Genomic DNA, 16,850 nt, shown 5'->3' with positions numbered 1-16,850 from the left:
CCCCATCATCCTTTGAAGGCCAAGGTCAGGCCTCTGGTTAGGTCTCCTCTGGCTGCTGAGAAACCTCAAAGCCGCAAAGCCCCACTTAGGATCGCAGACGACCTTATCGGCCAAGGCCCCACCCCTTTCCGCCTATTGAAAGTGCCGGTAGTCCTGAGAAAGCCCGGGCGCAATGGTTTGGCCTTTCTAACTTTATTGCTCGCGAGTAACAGGAAGGCGGGTAGGGCGGGGGCGCGGCAGTTCACGAGCCATCCCTCTCCCCTGAGGCTGGCCGGCCGGGCCCTGCCCTCGAGAAAGAGCTCTGGGGGCGCGCCTGGGACCCTCCGCCCGCCGCGAACACACGCACACACACTCACACGGACTAATAAATACGGCCCGGACGGCGCGGCCGCCCAGCCGCTCCTGTCCTTCGGGGCCCGAAGGGCCGCGCTTCCCCTCCACCTGAAGGGTGACGGCGGCCCCTACCGGCCGTGCGCGGCATCCGGGAGGGTCAGGGCCTCCCGAGCGCAGGTCCGAAGCGGCGACCCGGCGCGGCGGCGAGAAAAGCTGCGGTCCGGTTGGACCAGGAGGGGCGAAGACGTCTGGGCCCGCGCGGCCTCAGCTCAGCACGCAGCGTTCGCGCCGGCTCAGCTGCCGGCTCAGCTTGCGGCGCCGCTGCTCCAGGCCGCGTTCCAGGCGCTCGTCCTCCTCCAGGGCGCTGGGAGGGATCGGGTTAAAGTCAGCCCCAGTGTCGGGCCCCACACGCGGGCTGCCCCCCGGGGTCACGACCGAGCACCCCTCAGAGTACACCCCTGGAGCCTTCCCGGCTCCCAGAGCATCCTGGTCCCACTTACGTCCGCTCCTTCTGGTCCAGGTCCCGGACCAGCTCGTCGCGCTGGTTCACCAGCGACACCAACTCTTCCAGCAGCAGCTGCTCTCGGTGCTGCTGCGCGGCCGTTTTCAGCCAGTCTGAGGGCAGAGGAGTCTGGGGGTCAGGGGGTGCCCGCCCCTGCCCTGTCCTACCCCCCAGCCCCTGTGCCCCATCTCCCACCTTCAATGGCCAGCATGGCCCGCAGCTCCCGGCTAAGCAGCTCGAACCTCCGCTCCAAGTCCTGCTCTTCGATGCTGGGGGGTGGGGTGCCAGGTTAGGGAAAGGGGAATGGGAGGGAGTGACCAGGGTTTTGAACACTCCCTGGCCCCCATCCCACCTGACCACCAGTTTCCAGTGAGGGCTGGGCCAAGGGCAGAGTTATACCCCAGTCCCCCCAGGGAATTATCTCTTGTTTCAACTGTTCTCCACTTGCTAGATATTTATATTGTCTCCTCCCCCAACCCAACCCTCTTTTTTAAAAATAAGAAACAACCTGGAAGGATTATTTGGATGAACATTACTCATAAACAGCAAGTATTAGACTAAAATTGTTTTGAAAAATGATCCAAAATGCAAAAGGGAGGCAGAACCACCTCTACCATGCAGGACTATGATGGCAATGATGGCAGAGAATTGCTTCTGCCCTCACATGAGAAACCAGCTCAGCTGTCTCTAAACCTCAGCGTTCCTTACTGTAAAGGAACAGGGTCAACTGGGGTGCTCAGCACTGACCTACCACATTTTTCTTTGGGCCTCAATTCTCTCATTCACAAAAATATTGCCAATTCAAGAGATATACACTATATTCAGAAAATTAGGGGGGAAATTAAGATGGTTGAGCACTTTCTAAAAAAAAAATCGTTGAAAGAAGCAAGCAGTAAACAGTTCTGATCAAAGTAGTTAAGATTCCATCTGTTCTGCTGGCCCTGGGTGGGCAGGGGTGGGGCCTAGACAGGGAAGGACCAGCACTCACAGCAGCTGCAGCTGGTCCTGCCTCCGAATGAGAGCGTTCTTCTTGTTGACCAGTGTGAACCACTCCTGGATCAGCACCTCCTCCTGCAGCCTGTTGGCACCTAATTGGGCCAAGCCAGTCACCAGGCCTGCCACCAACCCCTGTGTCAGGAGTAGGGAGGCTGGGGAGGGGGAGAGGTGTCTTGTTCCCTTGTGGCATCCCAGAAGCCAGAGCTGTGTGCCTCAGCGTGCCTCCTCCAGCCTTGGCTCCACCCAACTCTTCCCAGGGTCAGAAAGAGCTGCAGGGCAGGGCAGATCTGGCAGCATGTGTGAGGGAGTGGACTCCAGATGCCTGCCCCACCTGACTCCATGAGGCTCCTCAGCTGCGTCTCCACCTCGGCTGCCCGCCCATCTATCTGCCTCTGCTCCTGCTCCAGGGCCTGTAGCTCTGCGCACACGTACTGACTTGTATCCTGGAACCGTTGCTGGGTTGGAGAGAGGGGGCAGAGGACAGGGTGGGCTCAGCCCAGGCCCCACCTAGGAAGCCCACCTATCAGCCCCTCCCACCTCAGCCCTGCTTACCAGCCCAGCCTCCTCCCCTGGGCTTGGGGGCGGTTCCTCTGATGTCCCACCTGTAGAAAGAGACAAGGCTAAGGGACCCCCAACTGACACCTGCCCCCAGAAGGTCCCCGGCTCAGCAACTGTGTGCAGCCTGAGTTGAGATGAGTCACCATCCCTTCAAAACTACTCACCTGGGGGCTGCTGTGGGGCTGTGGCTGTGGGTGGGCCAGGGGCAGGGCTGGGGTCAGGGCTCATGCCTTCCTGTAGAGGAAGAGGCCAGTAAGGGCTTGGAGGGGCTCCCCGAGAGCCCACCCTGGGGCCAGCCAGAGCCTTGCACACACAGGGCAGAGGGTCCTCAATTCCAGGCCCTGCCCACCTCAGCAGCTTCTCCAGTCCTGCAAGTACAGAACTCCACTACCACCCGCTCTGGGAAAAGTGCCTCCTCCAGCAAAGGCCACAGCCTTCACCGTCCCAGGCCCTGTGGTCCTGGGCCAGTCCACTCCCACTCCCTGGGGAGTTCCGGGGGCCTCACAGGGCATTTGTGAGGGTGAAACTCTGTGGTGGGCCCACCTGGGGGCCTCTCTTCCCTCACGCCCCCTCCTCCATGTTGCTCCCTCAGGCCACCTCAGACTCCATCACCGACTGCTGGCATCTCCATCAGGGCCAGGGCCTCACACAGCAACACTGACCTGACCTGGTGTGGTCATCGTTAAGCCAGTACCTCTACCTCCTGAACAAAACGGAGCACCCTTCTGCCTGACCAATTCCCATACCTAGAGAATGCTGCGCTCTTCACAAAACACTCGGAACAGGACAGGTGGCTGGATCTACCAATTGTAGCCTAGAAGGGCAGGGCTGGCCCCTCATGTGTTCTGCCCCTGGCAACTTGCTGAGACTGTCAGCCCTACAGGCCCCCAACTTTCAGCTCAGCTGATAACCTGGCCCCCTTGATAGCTCCTGCTCTGGCCACCTCTCAATGTCACCAGGTGGGAAGAAGGGGTTAAGCCACCTCACTGTCCACTCTACTCTGCACCTCCCTGAGTGGCAGTCCACTCAGATGCCATCCTCTCTGGCCTGGGTCAGTGGCGGCCTCTCCACCAGCCAACACCCACGCCCTGCCTGTTGACTTCATCCTCAAGCCACAACTGAGGGATCTCCCTAAAACCTTCACCCCTCAATGGTGTCACTCTCTCCCCACCCCACCTCAGCCCTCAGCCTCCTTGCCAAGGCCTGTTGGCAGCTCCAGTCCCAACTCCTACTGCCCTGAGCCCTACCCAGATGCCACCCTCTGGCCACAGTGATGGACTTTCGCTTCCCCAAATCATTTCCTCAGCCTGGAGCCAGCCTCTGTCTTGGGCAACTGGACACCCACTCAACCTTCATGACCCAGCTCAGCCCCACCTCCTCCAGAGGCCCCTTCACACAGTTTTCTTCCTTCCTGACTTTCATGCCTCCTGAAGCTTCCTTGACCCCCAGGTTGGGCAGATACTCCCACACCACGGTGCCCGAGACTTCTCCCATCACAGATGTGACCCCACGGCTGCTGGGTACCCAGGTCTACTCAACCAGAGGCAGCCCCTGTGTACAGGATGGGGTCCAAAGGATGCACTCAGGGTACACCGGATAACAATTATGGCTGATGTCCAGTAAACATTTATTTGTGTGGGGGGCACTGTGTATGCACTGACTTATTTAGTTCTCCCAACAACACTGTGAGGCAGGGATGAGTACCACCCCCACTTTACAGATGAGGAAACGGAGAGTCAGAGGTGACACTCATACAGGGCCTGGCTTATGCCCAGGGCTGTCTGATCCAAAGGTTTATTCCCTAGTTTAGCCACTGATTTGCTGTTTCCTCGGGCCAGTCACACACACTGGGCCTGTTTGTGTCCTTGTACGTAAAATGGGGAGAAATTCCAGCCCCATGTAAGATGGGGGTTGCTGGGCTCCAGAAAGGCATGTGGGGGAAAACATAGCTCCCCTTTTTTTGACAGCACCCTACAGTGGTGCCTCAACGACACTTTGCAGAGAACTTTTATGCCTTTGCTTCTCTCAGGAAAAGAAAATAGAGATTAAGTGGCTTGTCCAGGGTCACACAGCCAGTTAAGAGTGCTCAGCCCAGTAGAGGGCGCCATGTTAGAGCTGAGCCTCAAAACCCAGGTTCACATGTGTATCAACTCCCTTTGTCTCTTTCTTCGTCTCCCTGAGCCTCAACATTTCCACTTACAAAATGGGGTAACTGTTCCTCCCCAAAAAGGGCATCGTAGGAGTTGGTGAGGAGTTGATGAGGGGCTATGGGGCCAGGCACACAGCAAGTGCTCAACCGACAGGGCAGGCAGGGGGAGGAGAATGGAGAAACCCCAATCTCAGCAGCAACTAAGCTTACTCATGCCAACCCTGATGGGAACTCCAATGCTTCCTCACATCTGACCCAAATTCCCCTTTCTACACCCTCATGTGTGGCCCCTCCTCCAGGAAGCCTTGCTGGGCTGCACCAGAGGCAGGCATCCTGCCCTCCTCATGGCATTGCTTCACCCCTCCTCAGTTTCAAGGTGCCTGACTTCGTTGCATTCAGAACTTTGGGAGCTCGCAAGGCCGGGGAAGGTCCTACCTCCTCCCATTGCACACAGGAGGATGCGATGTGAGTGGCCAATGCGGAGGAGTCCCCTCCAGTCCCAAGGGTTAAATATCTCCTGTGGGACAAGGGCTGGAGGAGGGCCTGGCTTGGAAGGGCCAGGTGCTGGGACTTAGGCCCAGAAGGATGAAGCCTCCCCTTTTAAGATATAAAAAGCCATTGACACACATTAAGGGGGCTTTGGTCAAAGACCAACAGACAGGCCGAGGATAGCTGTCTAACACACCTGCTGTGGGTGCCTTCAGTGCCCTCCCTGTTTCTCATTCATAGTCTCAGTGCTGCACTTCAGACCCTGCACTCAAGGCTCCTGCTCTCCTGGCCAGCCACATCACTGCCTGCGGACCTTACGGGATGTGACTGGCACTTTCCTAAACAAGACCTGAGCTTTCCTGCTGCCACTTTTATGCTTGGGAGGTCCTGCCTCTTGAGAACCCCCCCACCGATTCTTCACCTGGGAAAAGCTGCCCATCTTATCAGCCTGGCTCAAATGGCTGCCTCTTCCACAAAGACTTTCCTTAGAACTCAGGGGTCATCCCTGCACAGCTGAAGGCTTGGAGTGGCCCAACAGAGCTGCCCCTGCTGTCCAAGACGGTGCAGCTGGAAAGCACATGGCCTGGACTTCAGTGACTGTGAGTCCTTAAGCAAATCCCTGCCCTCTCTGGGACCACCTCCCCTTCAGTGCAGTACAAGACACCCTGGGAGACTGACCGGAGACCTGCAAGGGATCGGGGGAAATGGGTACCCAGCAGGGTCTCCCATCTCCAACCTTCCATTATCAGAGAAGAGAGAAAACTAGCCTCTAGTATCTGGAGTTAAAGATTCAAATCAGAGACTCTTGCGGTTGGGAGGCTCCAGAGAGCTCCCTTGAGTATAGAAACCCTGCTCCCAGTTTACAGGGAAGCTGGCTGACCCCCCGCCACCTGCGGAGAAAGAAATGCCCCCAACCCATTTTCTAGTTCATAAAGAGCTCTACGCTGGGTGCCAGCTACACAGAGCCTTGTGGGAACTTTTCACTAACTGGGTGCCAAGCCTTTAAAAGCACTAGCATATGCCCCAAGGTTGGCAACAAAGTCGGGCCCCCGCCCCAGGAGCGGCTCTGAGCCAGGCAGGTCTGTGTGCCCCGAGATGAGGAGCTCGCTAGCTACCTCGTCCTCGCGGAGGGCTCGTCTGCCGCACGGGTCCCTCCAATCAAAAAGCGCCTCCCCGCGTCCAGCGGAGGCCTCCCCCAACCCCGCGCACTAGCTCAGCCTGCGGCTCCCGGACCCCCGCGCCTCAGGAGGGCACTCACCGCTGCCGCTCCGCCAGCTCCCGGGGCTCCCGAGTCCGGATCGTCCACAGAGAAGGAGTTGCTGTTCCGCAGCCTCGAGCGCCTCTTCTTCAGCAGGTCTGCGTCGCGCACGTGAGAGAAGGAGCCATGCGCGCGGGGAGGGGGCACGGGCCCAGCCTCCGCGTTGACCGACGGCCGCCGCAGCTTCACGCCGCCCGCGGCGCCCGGCGCCCCCACCCCATTCACCAGACCCTCTCCCGGAGGCGCGGACGCCTGCCCATTGGCCGGGGCGCCGGCGGAGCGCGCCTCCTGGGCAGCCACGGCCCCGCGGTCCTTGGAGGCCACCTCAGGGGCCACTCCGTCTGCGCGGGTGACGGCCTCCTGGGGTTCCTGGGTCGCCTCGGCCCGGTGCTCGCGCAGCCGCTGCGCCAGGCCGCTGGCGTCCAGGTCGTCGGGCGGACTCCGCTGGGCGCTAGCCACGCGGTACGTGCCGGCGCCGCCGCCGCCCTCCAGCTGCACCAACTGCAGCTCCTGCCCTGTGCAGAAGGCGCGGATCTGGCACAGGTACGTCATGACGATGAGTTTGTCGGGCACAGTCAGCAGCACCATGTCCGCCGGCTCCAGCAGCCGCGATACGCCCAGGGCCGCGAAGCCATCGAAGGCCTAGGAGCAGTGCGTTAGGGTCAGCGGTGGCGGGCGTTACCCAGTGACACTGCGGTCCCCGGCTGGTACCACCCAGGGGGTCCCTGCAACGGGCATGCCAGGGTTTGCCAACAACGCCTGCACCCTCCTATTGGAAGAAATCTAGCAACAGAGCCCGCCCCCGCGTTACCCAGCAACTGCACACCAAAGGGTGGTTTCCAAAACACCATCTGGTGGAAATATGCTTTAAAAAAACAAAGCTAAGCTAAGAAAAATGAACACTTTAAAGACCAAAAGGGTAATAAGTGGCAGAACTTCCAAAAGCCACAGCTGGGGCCCTGAGGCCCAGACTCCTCTTCTCCACACAGATAGACAAATCTTAAACACCTAGGCCTGGCTTTACACCCTCTTTCCCTCCAGGCATCACTCCCTCCCCATCTCACCTGCTTGTTGTTCTGTTTGATGTTGAGTGGGTCAAGGGAGGCAAAGTTGCTGCAGAGAGAGCAAGGATCAGAGGCTGGATTCACACCAGCCTCCCAGCAGGCTCCCCCATTCATTCGCACCCCCTCTGGCAGCTCACATCTTGTCTGGGTAGAATCGATGCAGGATGGCACAGAAGGCCAAGCCGTTGCGCCATGATGTGGTAAAGTTGGTGATGCGGACACCACGGTAGCCAGCGGTGACTTCCTGGCACCACTCCAGCAGGGACTGGCTAAAGCTCACCAGGGCAGGCGGTGCCTGGGGACACAGGGAAGGGCTTAGGAAATGTGAACATGGGACTTGTACTCTCTGCCCCTTGGGCACAAAAGAGCTTCAGCTCTGGGTTTGCAGGAGTCACCGCAGACTGCTGGACCTAGCTTTATGGTCAGGCAAAAAGGTTTCCAGCTCTGCAGTTATCTACCAAAGTCACCTACAAGGTCAGTGACCCCCAGGCAAGATCAGAAGTCACCAGCAGCCACACCTCCAGGTCAGCCCAGAAAATTAGCTCTAGGAGTGTCCCACTCCATGCAGCCCAGGGAAGACAGGGTAGAGGAGCCAGGGCATCTTGAGAGAGGAGCAGGTGAGGGGCTCCTTAAAGCTGAGCCCCTGTCCCACCCCACCCCAGTCGACCAGGTGGGTCCATGCAGAGCCGCCGTTCGCTCAGCCTGGGTTAGTGGGAAGCAGCAGACTGGGCCCTCAGCGGCCCCCATCCCTACCTGGCTGCCCGGCAGCCTCCTGTCCTCTTCAGGCTCCTCTGGGGAAGAGGCCCCCAAGGGCCTGGGCACCCCAGCCCCTGCCCCACTGGCCACCTGTGCCTCAATCAGGCTGGCCTCTGGGAGGTTTCCCTCAGCTTCTTTTCCCTTCTCGGTTCCTGAGACCCCAGCCTCTGCTTCCTGGGCCTCGAAAATACCAGATTGGTTCTCTGAAGCCCCTGGAACCTCCATCTCTGCTTCATTGGCTTCCCAAACCCCAGACATGGCCTCTGAAACCCCCCAAACCCCAGCCTCTGTCTCCTGGCCCCTCAAAATTGTAGTCTCTGCCTCTGCTCCCTGGGACTCTAAAATTCCATGCTTTATGACTGGGACCCTTAAAGCCTCATATTTGAGGGTCCTCCAGAGTCCAGTCTCTGCCTCCTGGACCCCAGAAGTTTTGGCCTTTGCTTTCTCAGCTTCTAAAACTGTACTTTCTGTCTGTTGACAGACAGTCTCCAGTCCCTCAGCCTCTACCATTCTAGCCTCTGGCCTTGAAAACCCTGAATTACCCACTTCTGTCTCCTCAGGCCCCACTATCTTAGTCTCTGTTCCTGGGACCCCTGAACCCCCAAATGCCATCTCCTGGGTCCCCAATATCTCAGCTTCTGCCGTCTTAGTCTCTGTCTCTGGGACCCCTGAACCCACTACCTCTGTCTCCTGCGTCCCCAATATCTCAGCTTCTGCTGTCTCACTCTCTACCTCTGGGACCCCTGAACCCCCTACCTCTGTCTCCTGGGTCCCCAATATCTCAGCTTCTGCTGTCTCACTCTCTACCTCTGGGACCCCTGAACCCCCTACCTCTGTCTCCTGGGTCCCCAATATCTCAGCTTCTGCTGTCTCACTCTCTATCTCAGGGACTCCTAAACCCCCTACCTCTGTCTCCTGGGTCCCCAGGATCTCAGCTTCTGCTGTCTCAATCTCAAACCCTGTGACCTCAGAACCTTCTAACTCTGTTTCCTGGGTTCTTGTTATCTCTGATTTTATCTCTGAGACCCCTGAAAACCTCACCTCTGTCTCCTGGGCCCCCAATATTTCAGATTCTGCTCTCTCAGCTTCTATCTTCAGCACTCTTGAACCCCCAGATATCTCCGGGGTCCCTAGTATCTCAGTCTCTGACACCACAGTCTTTATCCCCAGAACTCCTGAACCCCCAGCCTCTGTTTCCTGCATCCCCAGTACGTTATACTCTGCCACCCCAGCCTCTGTCCCGGGGGCCCCTAAAATCCTTACCCCTGTTTTCTGGGTCCCTAGTTCCTTAGACTCTGTCATCTCAGCAGCCTCTGACTCCAGGACCCCTGATCTCACTCTCTTTGTCTCCTGGGTCCCCAATATCTCTGCTTCTGCTGTCTCGGTCTCTATCTGTGGAAACACTGAGCCCCCCACTTCCGTCTCCTGGGTCCCCAGTGACTCTGATTCTGCCACCCTAGTCTCTGGTCCCGAGACCCTTGAATCCCCAGTTTCTACCTCCCAGACCCTCAGATCCCTAGACACTGCCCCCTGGTCAGCTGCTAGTGGGGCCCCTTGGTACCTGCTCACCTGGGGACTGGCACTTGCTGCTCCAACAGAGGTGCCCTGCTCCAGGCCTGTCCCCCCAATACCCAGGGCTCTGTCCCTCACCTCTGCACCCTCTTTCTCCTGGCCTGCAGCAGTCCTGATCCCCTTGAGGTCACCAAGATGCCTGGAATGCCCTGCAGGCTCTGCTGGAGGTGGGCTCAGGATTGTGTGAGCCTCATCCCTGGTCCTGACGCCTGTCTTTCCCTGAGAGCCCCTTGGAGGAGCCTCAGGAGTCCCCTTGAATCTTGCCTCAGATGTCACCCCTGTAGACTCTGGTCCCTTAGTGTCCACATGTCTCACACTTGACCTCCACTGAGCATCCACTTGACCTACTCCTAAACTCTCTTCAGCCTCCCAAGCTCTGACATCTGACCTCTTCTTATTCACCTCTCTGACTCCTAACCCATGCTCAGTGGCCACCCCACTAGCCTCTGGCCTGTCCCCAACGCCCCCTTCCTCAGCCATGGGTTTCTGCCCTTCCAAAACGTTGCTGGAGTGTCTGTCCTCAGTGCTTGGGCCCAGCCCTGCTCCCTGGGCTTCTGTCCCTTCCTGAGGGCTTTCCAGGGCCTGGGTCTCCACAGCAGAATCCACTCCTGCTGGGGGAGCCCCTGAGTCTTTGGAGGCCTCATCCTCCTCTTGGTGGACTGGGGGCCAGGGGGCATCAGAGCCTTTCCGGAGCCGAGGGGCCGGGGTGGGGGCCACATCTTGGCCTGGCTGTCTTGAGGACCTGAAGAGAGAGTAGGAGGGTGCATTGCAGGTGGGGCATTTGGCCCCCCTCTCAGCTCCTCTTCCAGCCTTTCAGATTGCTGGGGCCCTGGAAAGGTGGTTAGGTGAGGGGAGTGCAACTTCTTGAGAATAGACAGGGGATGGGGCTGTGGGGCTGGTTCCATAGCTCACCTTGTCTCGGGTTGGGTTCCAGGGGGCCTGGGGGCCTTGGGCCCCACCTGGCCCCCAGCTATGGTAGCTGATTCTGACTCCTGGCCCCGGGAGGCCCTGGCTGGGGGCGCAGGGGCACTCACAGGTGCTGGGCTGGTATCCTCAGTGCTAGAAGGGCTGGCAGCTGCGGGGAAGGAAGGGAGGTAGTGCTGAGGCCTGGGCTCTGTGACTGGAGGTCCAGTGACCCCCACAACCCCCGGCAACCCCAGCCTGGGCCTCACCTGCCCGCTGGAGCCGGCCCTCTTCCTCCTCCTCACAAAGTGTCTTCAACTCCCGAGAGGCATCTGGGGGCAGGGATTGGAGGGCAGGGTCAGCCCAGGGAAGAGCCCTGCAGGCCTGACCCCCTCCCCCCAACTAGAATGCTGGGCCTACCTGGGAGACGCCCCAGCCTCAGGGCACTGCCCCAGCCTACGAGAAGAGACAGGCCCATGGATGCAGAGAAGAGAGAAAGATAGGGCAGACAAGGACAGACAGAAAAAAAAAGCCTTAACAAGCAAAAGGGAGGGATGAGGGTGAGTGGTGAGGGGTAGTGAGCCTGGACTGCAGCCCCTCTCTGCACTTTTGGCCCAGCTGCCTCAGGGCAGGTACAGACCTGGGCAGGCATCCACCTAGGGGTGAGGAGAGGGCCAGGGACACTGGGAGGTGCTGGGAACCCGTCTGGAAGGACTCAGCTAAGGACCCAGGTCACCATGGGACCAGGGGTCAAGTCTGGATAATTAGGGCCACTGAGCAGATTGGGACCTTCTGGCCATAGAGAGCTCCCACCATGGAGTGTGCTCAAGCTGGCCCTGCCCCAACACAGCAAGTGAATTATGGCCTGGGTTATCCTCAGCCTCCCTAGGTCCTGGTGATCTCAATTCACGGCTGGTGAGCCTACCTGGCTGGGGGACACGAGCCCGCACCTCCAGGGTCCCTGGACCATTAGCCTCCTCCTCGTCACTCTCAGCAAAGTCCTCCAAGTTGCCCACATCACTAGGCTTCATGCTCATGAGGCTCGCAAGACTCTGCATGTCATCGTCCCTGGGGGTCAGAGGTCAGAGGTGAGGGCTGGTCAGAGGTTTCAGATTAGGGCGCAGGAGGGCAGTGGGGCACTCACGTGGCTCGGCCCTCCCGCAGCAGCACCCCCGAGAGAGTGAGGCTCAGCTCGGCCTGCACCACCTTCACCGACTTGGGCTTCAGCCGCAACCGCAGCGGAACTTGGGCAGGCACAGGCCCTGCATGGCGGGCCAGGTCTACCTCAGCCGTGGCCAGCACCTTCCGCTGCCCCTTGGACTCCTGTGGGCCGGGGGAAGGAGGATCAGTGCTGCTCCAGAGTGCCCAAGACCCCAGGCTCCAGCCCGCCCTGGCCACTCACATTCTCAATAATGAACGTCCACTCTTTGGCCTCATACTGGTCCACGTGGGGGTCCTGGGAAAGAGGGACACTGGTGAGTTCAGGGACTGCTGGGGTGGGGCAGGGCAGGGAAGAGCCTGTGCTGGCTCAGGTGTTTGTTCGGGGCCTTCACACATGTTGGTCCCTCCTGGCAGGTGTGCTCCCCAGCTTCTCCTGATCCCAGCTCTCTCTCGTACTATATGTGGAGGGTATGACCTCCTGGGTCCCTCAGGCTGAGGAGACCCCTTGCCATGATTCTTGGTTTCACCCCCCCCCCGTCCTTTCCTGTTTGGATGCATGACCCACCCAGGGACGCCTGTGGCTGCCCACAGCACTGGCAATCATCGGCTCATCCCCATCTGTGCAGGAATGCTGGAGACTCACCCGGTACAGGGTCACAGAGATGTCCACATTCTCAGGTACCATCCACACCACGGTGCCCCGGTATGGGTTCTGGATGCCCGGCTGCCAGCTGTGGGCCTACAATAAGCAGTCTGAGTCCTCCACCAGTCTTAACTCTCCCCTGAAACCCCTTGTCCTTATCTCCAGTCTTGACCCTATCTTTCTCTCCCTATGATCTGAACCTGATTCCACTCCCCCATCACCCTAACCCACTTAACCCACCCACCCAATTAGCCCCAACGCCAATCTGGACCCTACCTTGGAGCAGATGCGCCGGTTCCGCCGGGTCCACACAACCACCAGCTTATCGGGTTGCCTGGGAGGCAGGGGGAGAGGGGCTACTCAGTCAGGCCCACCTAGCCTCTCCATCTCCTCCAGAGTCTTCCTTCTGCCTCGACCCTCTACCCACTGAACAGGGTCTGGACAGCCCCTTATCTGGGGACCCAGGGAGCAGGGTGGGGCTGCTGAGGCAGGGTGAGGCCTGGGTCAGAAGGGCAAAGGGCCATGGGTCGACAGGGATTATGAAGACAGTGATATAGAGAGACAGGCACACACAGAGACAGAGAGATACACAAAAACACAACAAGGGCCCTGCAAGAAACACAGACACAGTAAGAGACAGACTCAGAGTAACAGAAGTCCATTCATTAACAAATATTTGCAGAGTGCATACTGTCACCCCAGCCCAATATGAGGACAGAGCAGAGCAAAGGAAAGCCTTCTAGGGTTGAGGACTATGGAAGTGAGGGAAGAGTCCCAATTAAGAAGGAAAATAAATTAACGAACTGACTTCAGAGAGATGGGAGATTGCCGCTGGGGTCTCCTTAAGGTTGGATGTCTCAGCAGAGGTATGAGTCGGGGAGGGATGGGCTGTGTAAGGGTCTGGAGAAGGGAGACTCCAGGCAGAGGGAATGGCAAGTGCCAGGGTCCAAGGATTCTGGTAGGTGTAGGGTTGGGTCAGGGCAGAACGTGGGAAGTCGTCAGAGACCCATAGAGTCAGCTTGTCATGAGATACCCTCCCAGGGCCTTCCATGCCCAGCCCTTTGCTTTGCAGGGCCCCTGACTCCCACAGGGGACACTAGGGAAAAATTTCAGAAGGTGACATCTAAGCTGAACAGCATATGCCAGGGCAAAGAGATGTGGGGAGACAGATAAAGCGAGAGGAGAGTCGCCTGTGCAGGGCCAAGTCCCAGACATGTGGCTGGGCCTGGAAGGGAGAGGGCTCCTTTGGGTTAGAGGTCCCAACTGCTGCCCAGGAGGGTGGAAATGGTTAGGGAGCATCAGGCCAAGGGCAGCACAAGAGCCCTCCTTGCCTGTACCTCCTCCCATGCCAGGATGCTCAGGTTCACCCAGCTCACTGCCCCGCTGGAAGCCAAGCTAGGACAAATGGCTCTCCTGTCAATCCCTGAGGATGCTGAGACCCAGAGAGGTTAGGGGCCAGGCAAGGTTACACAGCTAAGCCTAGAGCCCTCCAGCCTGGAGCCAAGTACCCCTCCTTGACTCCAAACTTCAGGCGATGGCTGACTAAGGGTAGCCATGGGGCCTTCCCAGAAAGGGGAAGCAGACAGTGGTAGCCTAGAGAGGGCGGGGCCTGGCTAGGCAGCCTGACTCAGGCTGGGCACGCCCTCCTGGGGAGCTAAGACCTGGGCAGGGGCAGCTTCCTAGCCTGGGCTCCCAGCAAAAAAGCAAAGGAGGCCCTGCCCACCCTCTGTGACTCAGACAAGTTGACACTGCCTGCACACTCAGCCAGGATGCTGGGGCAGAAGGTAGACGCAAGAAGCCAGAGGCCAGAGTTCAAGTCCCAGCCCTGTGCTGTGTTACCCCAGCCAGCTCCTGTCCTTTCTGGGCCTTGCTGAACGGTGTGAATGACCCTCTGGCTGGGCCAGTCAAGACTGGGGACATGGCAGCTGCCCAAGGGACCCCAGTCTCCTGCTCACTCCCCTCCCCTTGGACCCTCTGGTCCTTTCCTGTCCTTCCTCTTGGGAGCCTAAATTTATCCCCGCCTGGCGGGTGAGGCCCCCACAGCTGTGCCCTAATCCAGCCAAGGGAAGCTGACACCAGTAAGCACGTATATTTAGGGTGTGACGCAGGAACCTGGGCAGCTGCGGGTGGGGGCATGTGAAGGAGATGCCCCTGGTTCCTTTGGCAGTCCAGCCCAGGTCCTGCACCCTTCACACATGTCCCCCCCACACCACCACCTTGCCTTCCCCAGGCTCAGGCCCCTTTAAGCTGCTCCCTGCCTCCCTTCTCATCCCTCCCAGTGCTCAGTTTCCCCTTTTAAGGATATTGTGGAGATGCATCCAGCCTCCCAGCGCCTACTCTGGCTGAAGGGGTGGGTGGTTCCTCTGCATCAACAAATGGGCAGGGGAGGAGGGGGCAACATCCTTGTTCTGAGTTGGACTAAGGTCCATGGAGTTTTCCGTCCCAGCTCCACTACCTGCAGATCTCAAAACTTGCTTCCTTTTCTGATACTACCCTGTACCATCCCTCTGGCCAAAAACATGAGGCCTCCCTTCCCCCAGTCCTGAGAGCAGCTGAGGAAAGTGTGGGCACAGATTCTCAGGCCAGGAAGTCCTGACCTCCACTCCCCAAACGCTGCCCCCCCTCAACTCTGGGGATCCCACAAGCTGCAAGGGCACTTTTGAGTTTCTGTGCCTAGGTCACCAGGGCCCAAACCAGGGTAGGGGGCCTCTTTGGCCACTGCGCTGGGGGCAGGGCTGTCAGGCTTCAAAGGCCAGATGGGGTCTCAGCCAGCCTGGGGGACTCCCACTGGCCTCCCTCCCACTCACCATTTCTTGGTGCACTCCACCACCAGCTCGTGGTAACAGGCCACAAACTGGAACTTGGCGGCCCGCTTGCCCACGCGCTGCAGGCGCTTCCACACCGAGGTCATGGCCCTCGCTGCCCCGCCACCCACTCCTCAGACCTGGGGCTCCCGCTGGCCCGCGACCGCTGGCCCGACTCGGGTCCCCATGGCCTCCTGGGCTCCTATCGGCGCCGCCCGCCCCGTCCGTGCGAAGGGGTCCGAGGAGCGGAGCCGGGGCGGATCTCCCCGCCGCCGCCGCTGGGGCCCGCCGGGTGGTCTGGCTGAGTCGGCGGGGTCGTCTGGGGCGCGTCGGGTCGCTGGAGCGCAGAGCAGCGAGCGCGCCGTTTCCTGGAGCCGCACCCCCGTCGGAAGGCGGGCGGGGCTCGGGCGGGGGGCGGGGGCCGGGGCGGGAGCGCGGGGGCGGGGCGGCCCCGCTTCCGGGACCTCGCGCGGCGAGCGCGGGGCGTGGGGGACTCTTGGACCGCAGCGCGGGCTCTCTGTGCGCCCAGACGGCGTGGAGGCGCGGGCCGGGCAAGGGACCACCAGCAATTGGTGCCGCCCTCGCCAGCGCTGCCCCGGCCGCCTCGCTTCCTGCCCGCAGCCCTGGGAGGTACGTACTGGTGGCCCCATTTCACAGGCTGGGGAAAGAGACCCAGAAAGGAGAAGAGACTTGAAGGGCCACAGTGCGCTGGGCCAGAGCCAACTGTCCTCGACACTGAGGCGGCCGACTCCGACTACCACCCACGTGTTAACAAGAGCAGGAAGAAGCAGAGTCAGGGGCCAACCCAGGTGGCCCTATCTGTGGACAACACCCATTCACCAGTCTCAGAATCTGACTTCAGCTGTCAAGTGGGAAGGTGGTCCCACCATCCCTCAAGCAACTGACTTCCAGCGAGTGTGTGACCTTGGGCAAAGCACAATGAGCCTCAGTTTTTACCTCTGTTAAACAGGGATAGTTATAGTTTCACCTTTTACATCATTTTGAGTGAAACTTTGGAAAGCATTTGGTGTGAAGCCTGGCTGATTTTTTGCCAGGTATTATTAAACGAAATCCGTTATCAGGGACGTCAAAGTGTGTGTGTCTGTGTGTTTACTCTCCCTCCCCTGGGAAGCCTGCCCCGGGGCGTTAGCCACTCTGTTCACACCTCGATTAGAGCCCTTATCGCCAATGCGTCTGCCTGCACCAATGAGATTGCCCAGGTGTCCCGCCCAGAGTCATGCCTGTTCCCTCTGCCAGTACGAACGCTCAGCTAGGTTTGCCGACAGAAGCCTGGTCCTTGATACAGTTCAGGATGTCTGATCTGCCAGGAGTGCTAGCTGGTTGTCTCCAGGAGGCAAGGACTGTACAGCAGGTGTGGGGATGAGCAGCTGGTAAGCCTGAATGTGCAACTTCGAGGTCCTCTCCTCTTCGTGTCAGGAAGTTGTGGGGTGGTGTGTGTGTGGAGGCCTTAGCACCCACCATCCACAAATGTGCAGGTCTCTTCCAGGGAGGACCTAACATTCGGGTTTGGTTCCCAAACCCCACGTCGCAGCTGTTTCTTCTGGAAGAGAAAGCCTTTTACATACTACCCTAAAGGTCCTAAGTGCTATGGAGGGGTAAGCAGACGTAGAATGGGGGCGTCTGGGCTCCTAGGAGTCTCAT

At 59.2% G+C, this 16,850-nt stretch overlaps 1 protein-coding gene across 5 annotated transcripts; it reads right to left on the bottom strand.

Moving 5' to 3' along the window:
• Positions 1 to 74: 74 nt before the first annotated feature.
• Positions 75 to 15,572, bottom strand: EHBP1L1 (EH domain binding protein 1 like 1). Of its 5 annotated transcripts, XM_072970303.1 has the most exons (20): positions 15,192 to 15,572; positions 12,661 to 12,718; positions 12,385 to 12,480; positions 11,983 to 12,036; positions 11,725 to 11,903; positions 11,506 to 11,648; positions 10,850 to 10,912; positions 10,590 to 10,752; positions 9,675 to 10,419; positions 8,103 to 8,285; positions 7,487 to 7,644; positions 7,350 to 7,398; positions 6,286 to 6,927; positions 2,554 to 2,623; positions 2,384 to 2,433; positions 2,163 to 2,286; positions 1,824 to 1,923; positions 1,031 to 1,104; positions 834 to 948; positions 75 to 697 (listed from the first exon to the last, which is right to left on the bottom strand). In XM_072970303.1, the coding sequence occupies exons 1-20, from the start codon at positions 15,293 to 15,295 to the stop codon at positions 598 to 600; spliced, it is 3,270 nt and encodes a 1,089-aa protein (XP_072826404.1). In that variant the 5' UTR covers positions 15,296 to 15,572; the 3' UTR covers positions 75 to 597. The 5 variants fall into 5 exon arrangements, with proteins under 5 accessions (XP_072826404.1, XP_072826403.1, XP_072826405.1 ...); XM_072970302.1 differs by having other exon boundaries at positions 8,103 to 10,419; XM_072970304.1 differs by lacking the exon at positions 8,103 to 8,285.
• Between the last annotated feature and the right edge of the window lie 1,278 nt (positions 15,573 to 16,850).

Source organism: Vicugna pacos, chromosome 10 (genome assembly GCF_048564905.1).
Source record: "Vicugna pacos chromosome 10, VicPac4, whole genome shotgun sequence".
Lineage (NCBI taxonomy): Eukaryota > Metazoa > Chordata > Mammalia > Artiodactyla > Camelidae > Vicugna > Vicugna pacos.
Note: the sequence above shows the minus strand (reverse complement) of the source record. Positions and strands in the feature narration are given on the sequence as shown.

Excerpts from the sequence above, each read along its gene's own strand:
- EHBP1L1 (XM_072970302.1), bottom strand. The coding sequence starts at position 15,295 with ATGACCTCGGTGTGGAAGCGCCTGCAGCGCGTGGGCAAGCGGGCCGCC. Across the intron at positions 11,904-11,982 it reads GGACGTTCATTATTGAGAAT|GAGTCCAAGGGGCAGCGGAA; the intron begins GTGAGTGGCCAG and ends CCCGGCCCACAG. Across the intron at positions 1,924-2,162 it reads GAGGAGCCTCATGGAGTCAG|GTGCCAACAGGCTGCAGGAG; the intron begins GTGGGGCAGGCA and ends TGGCCCAATTAG.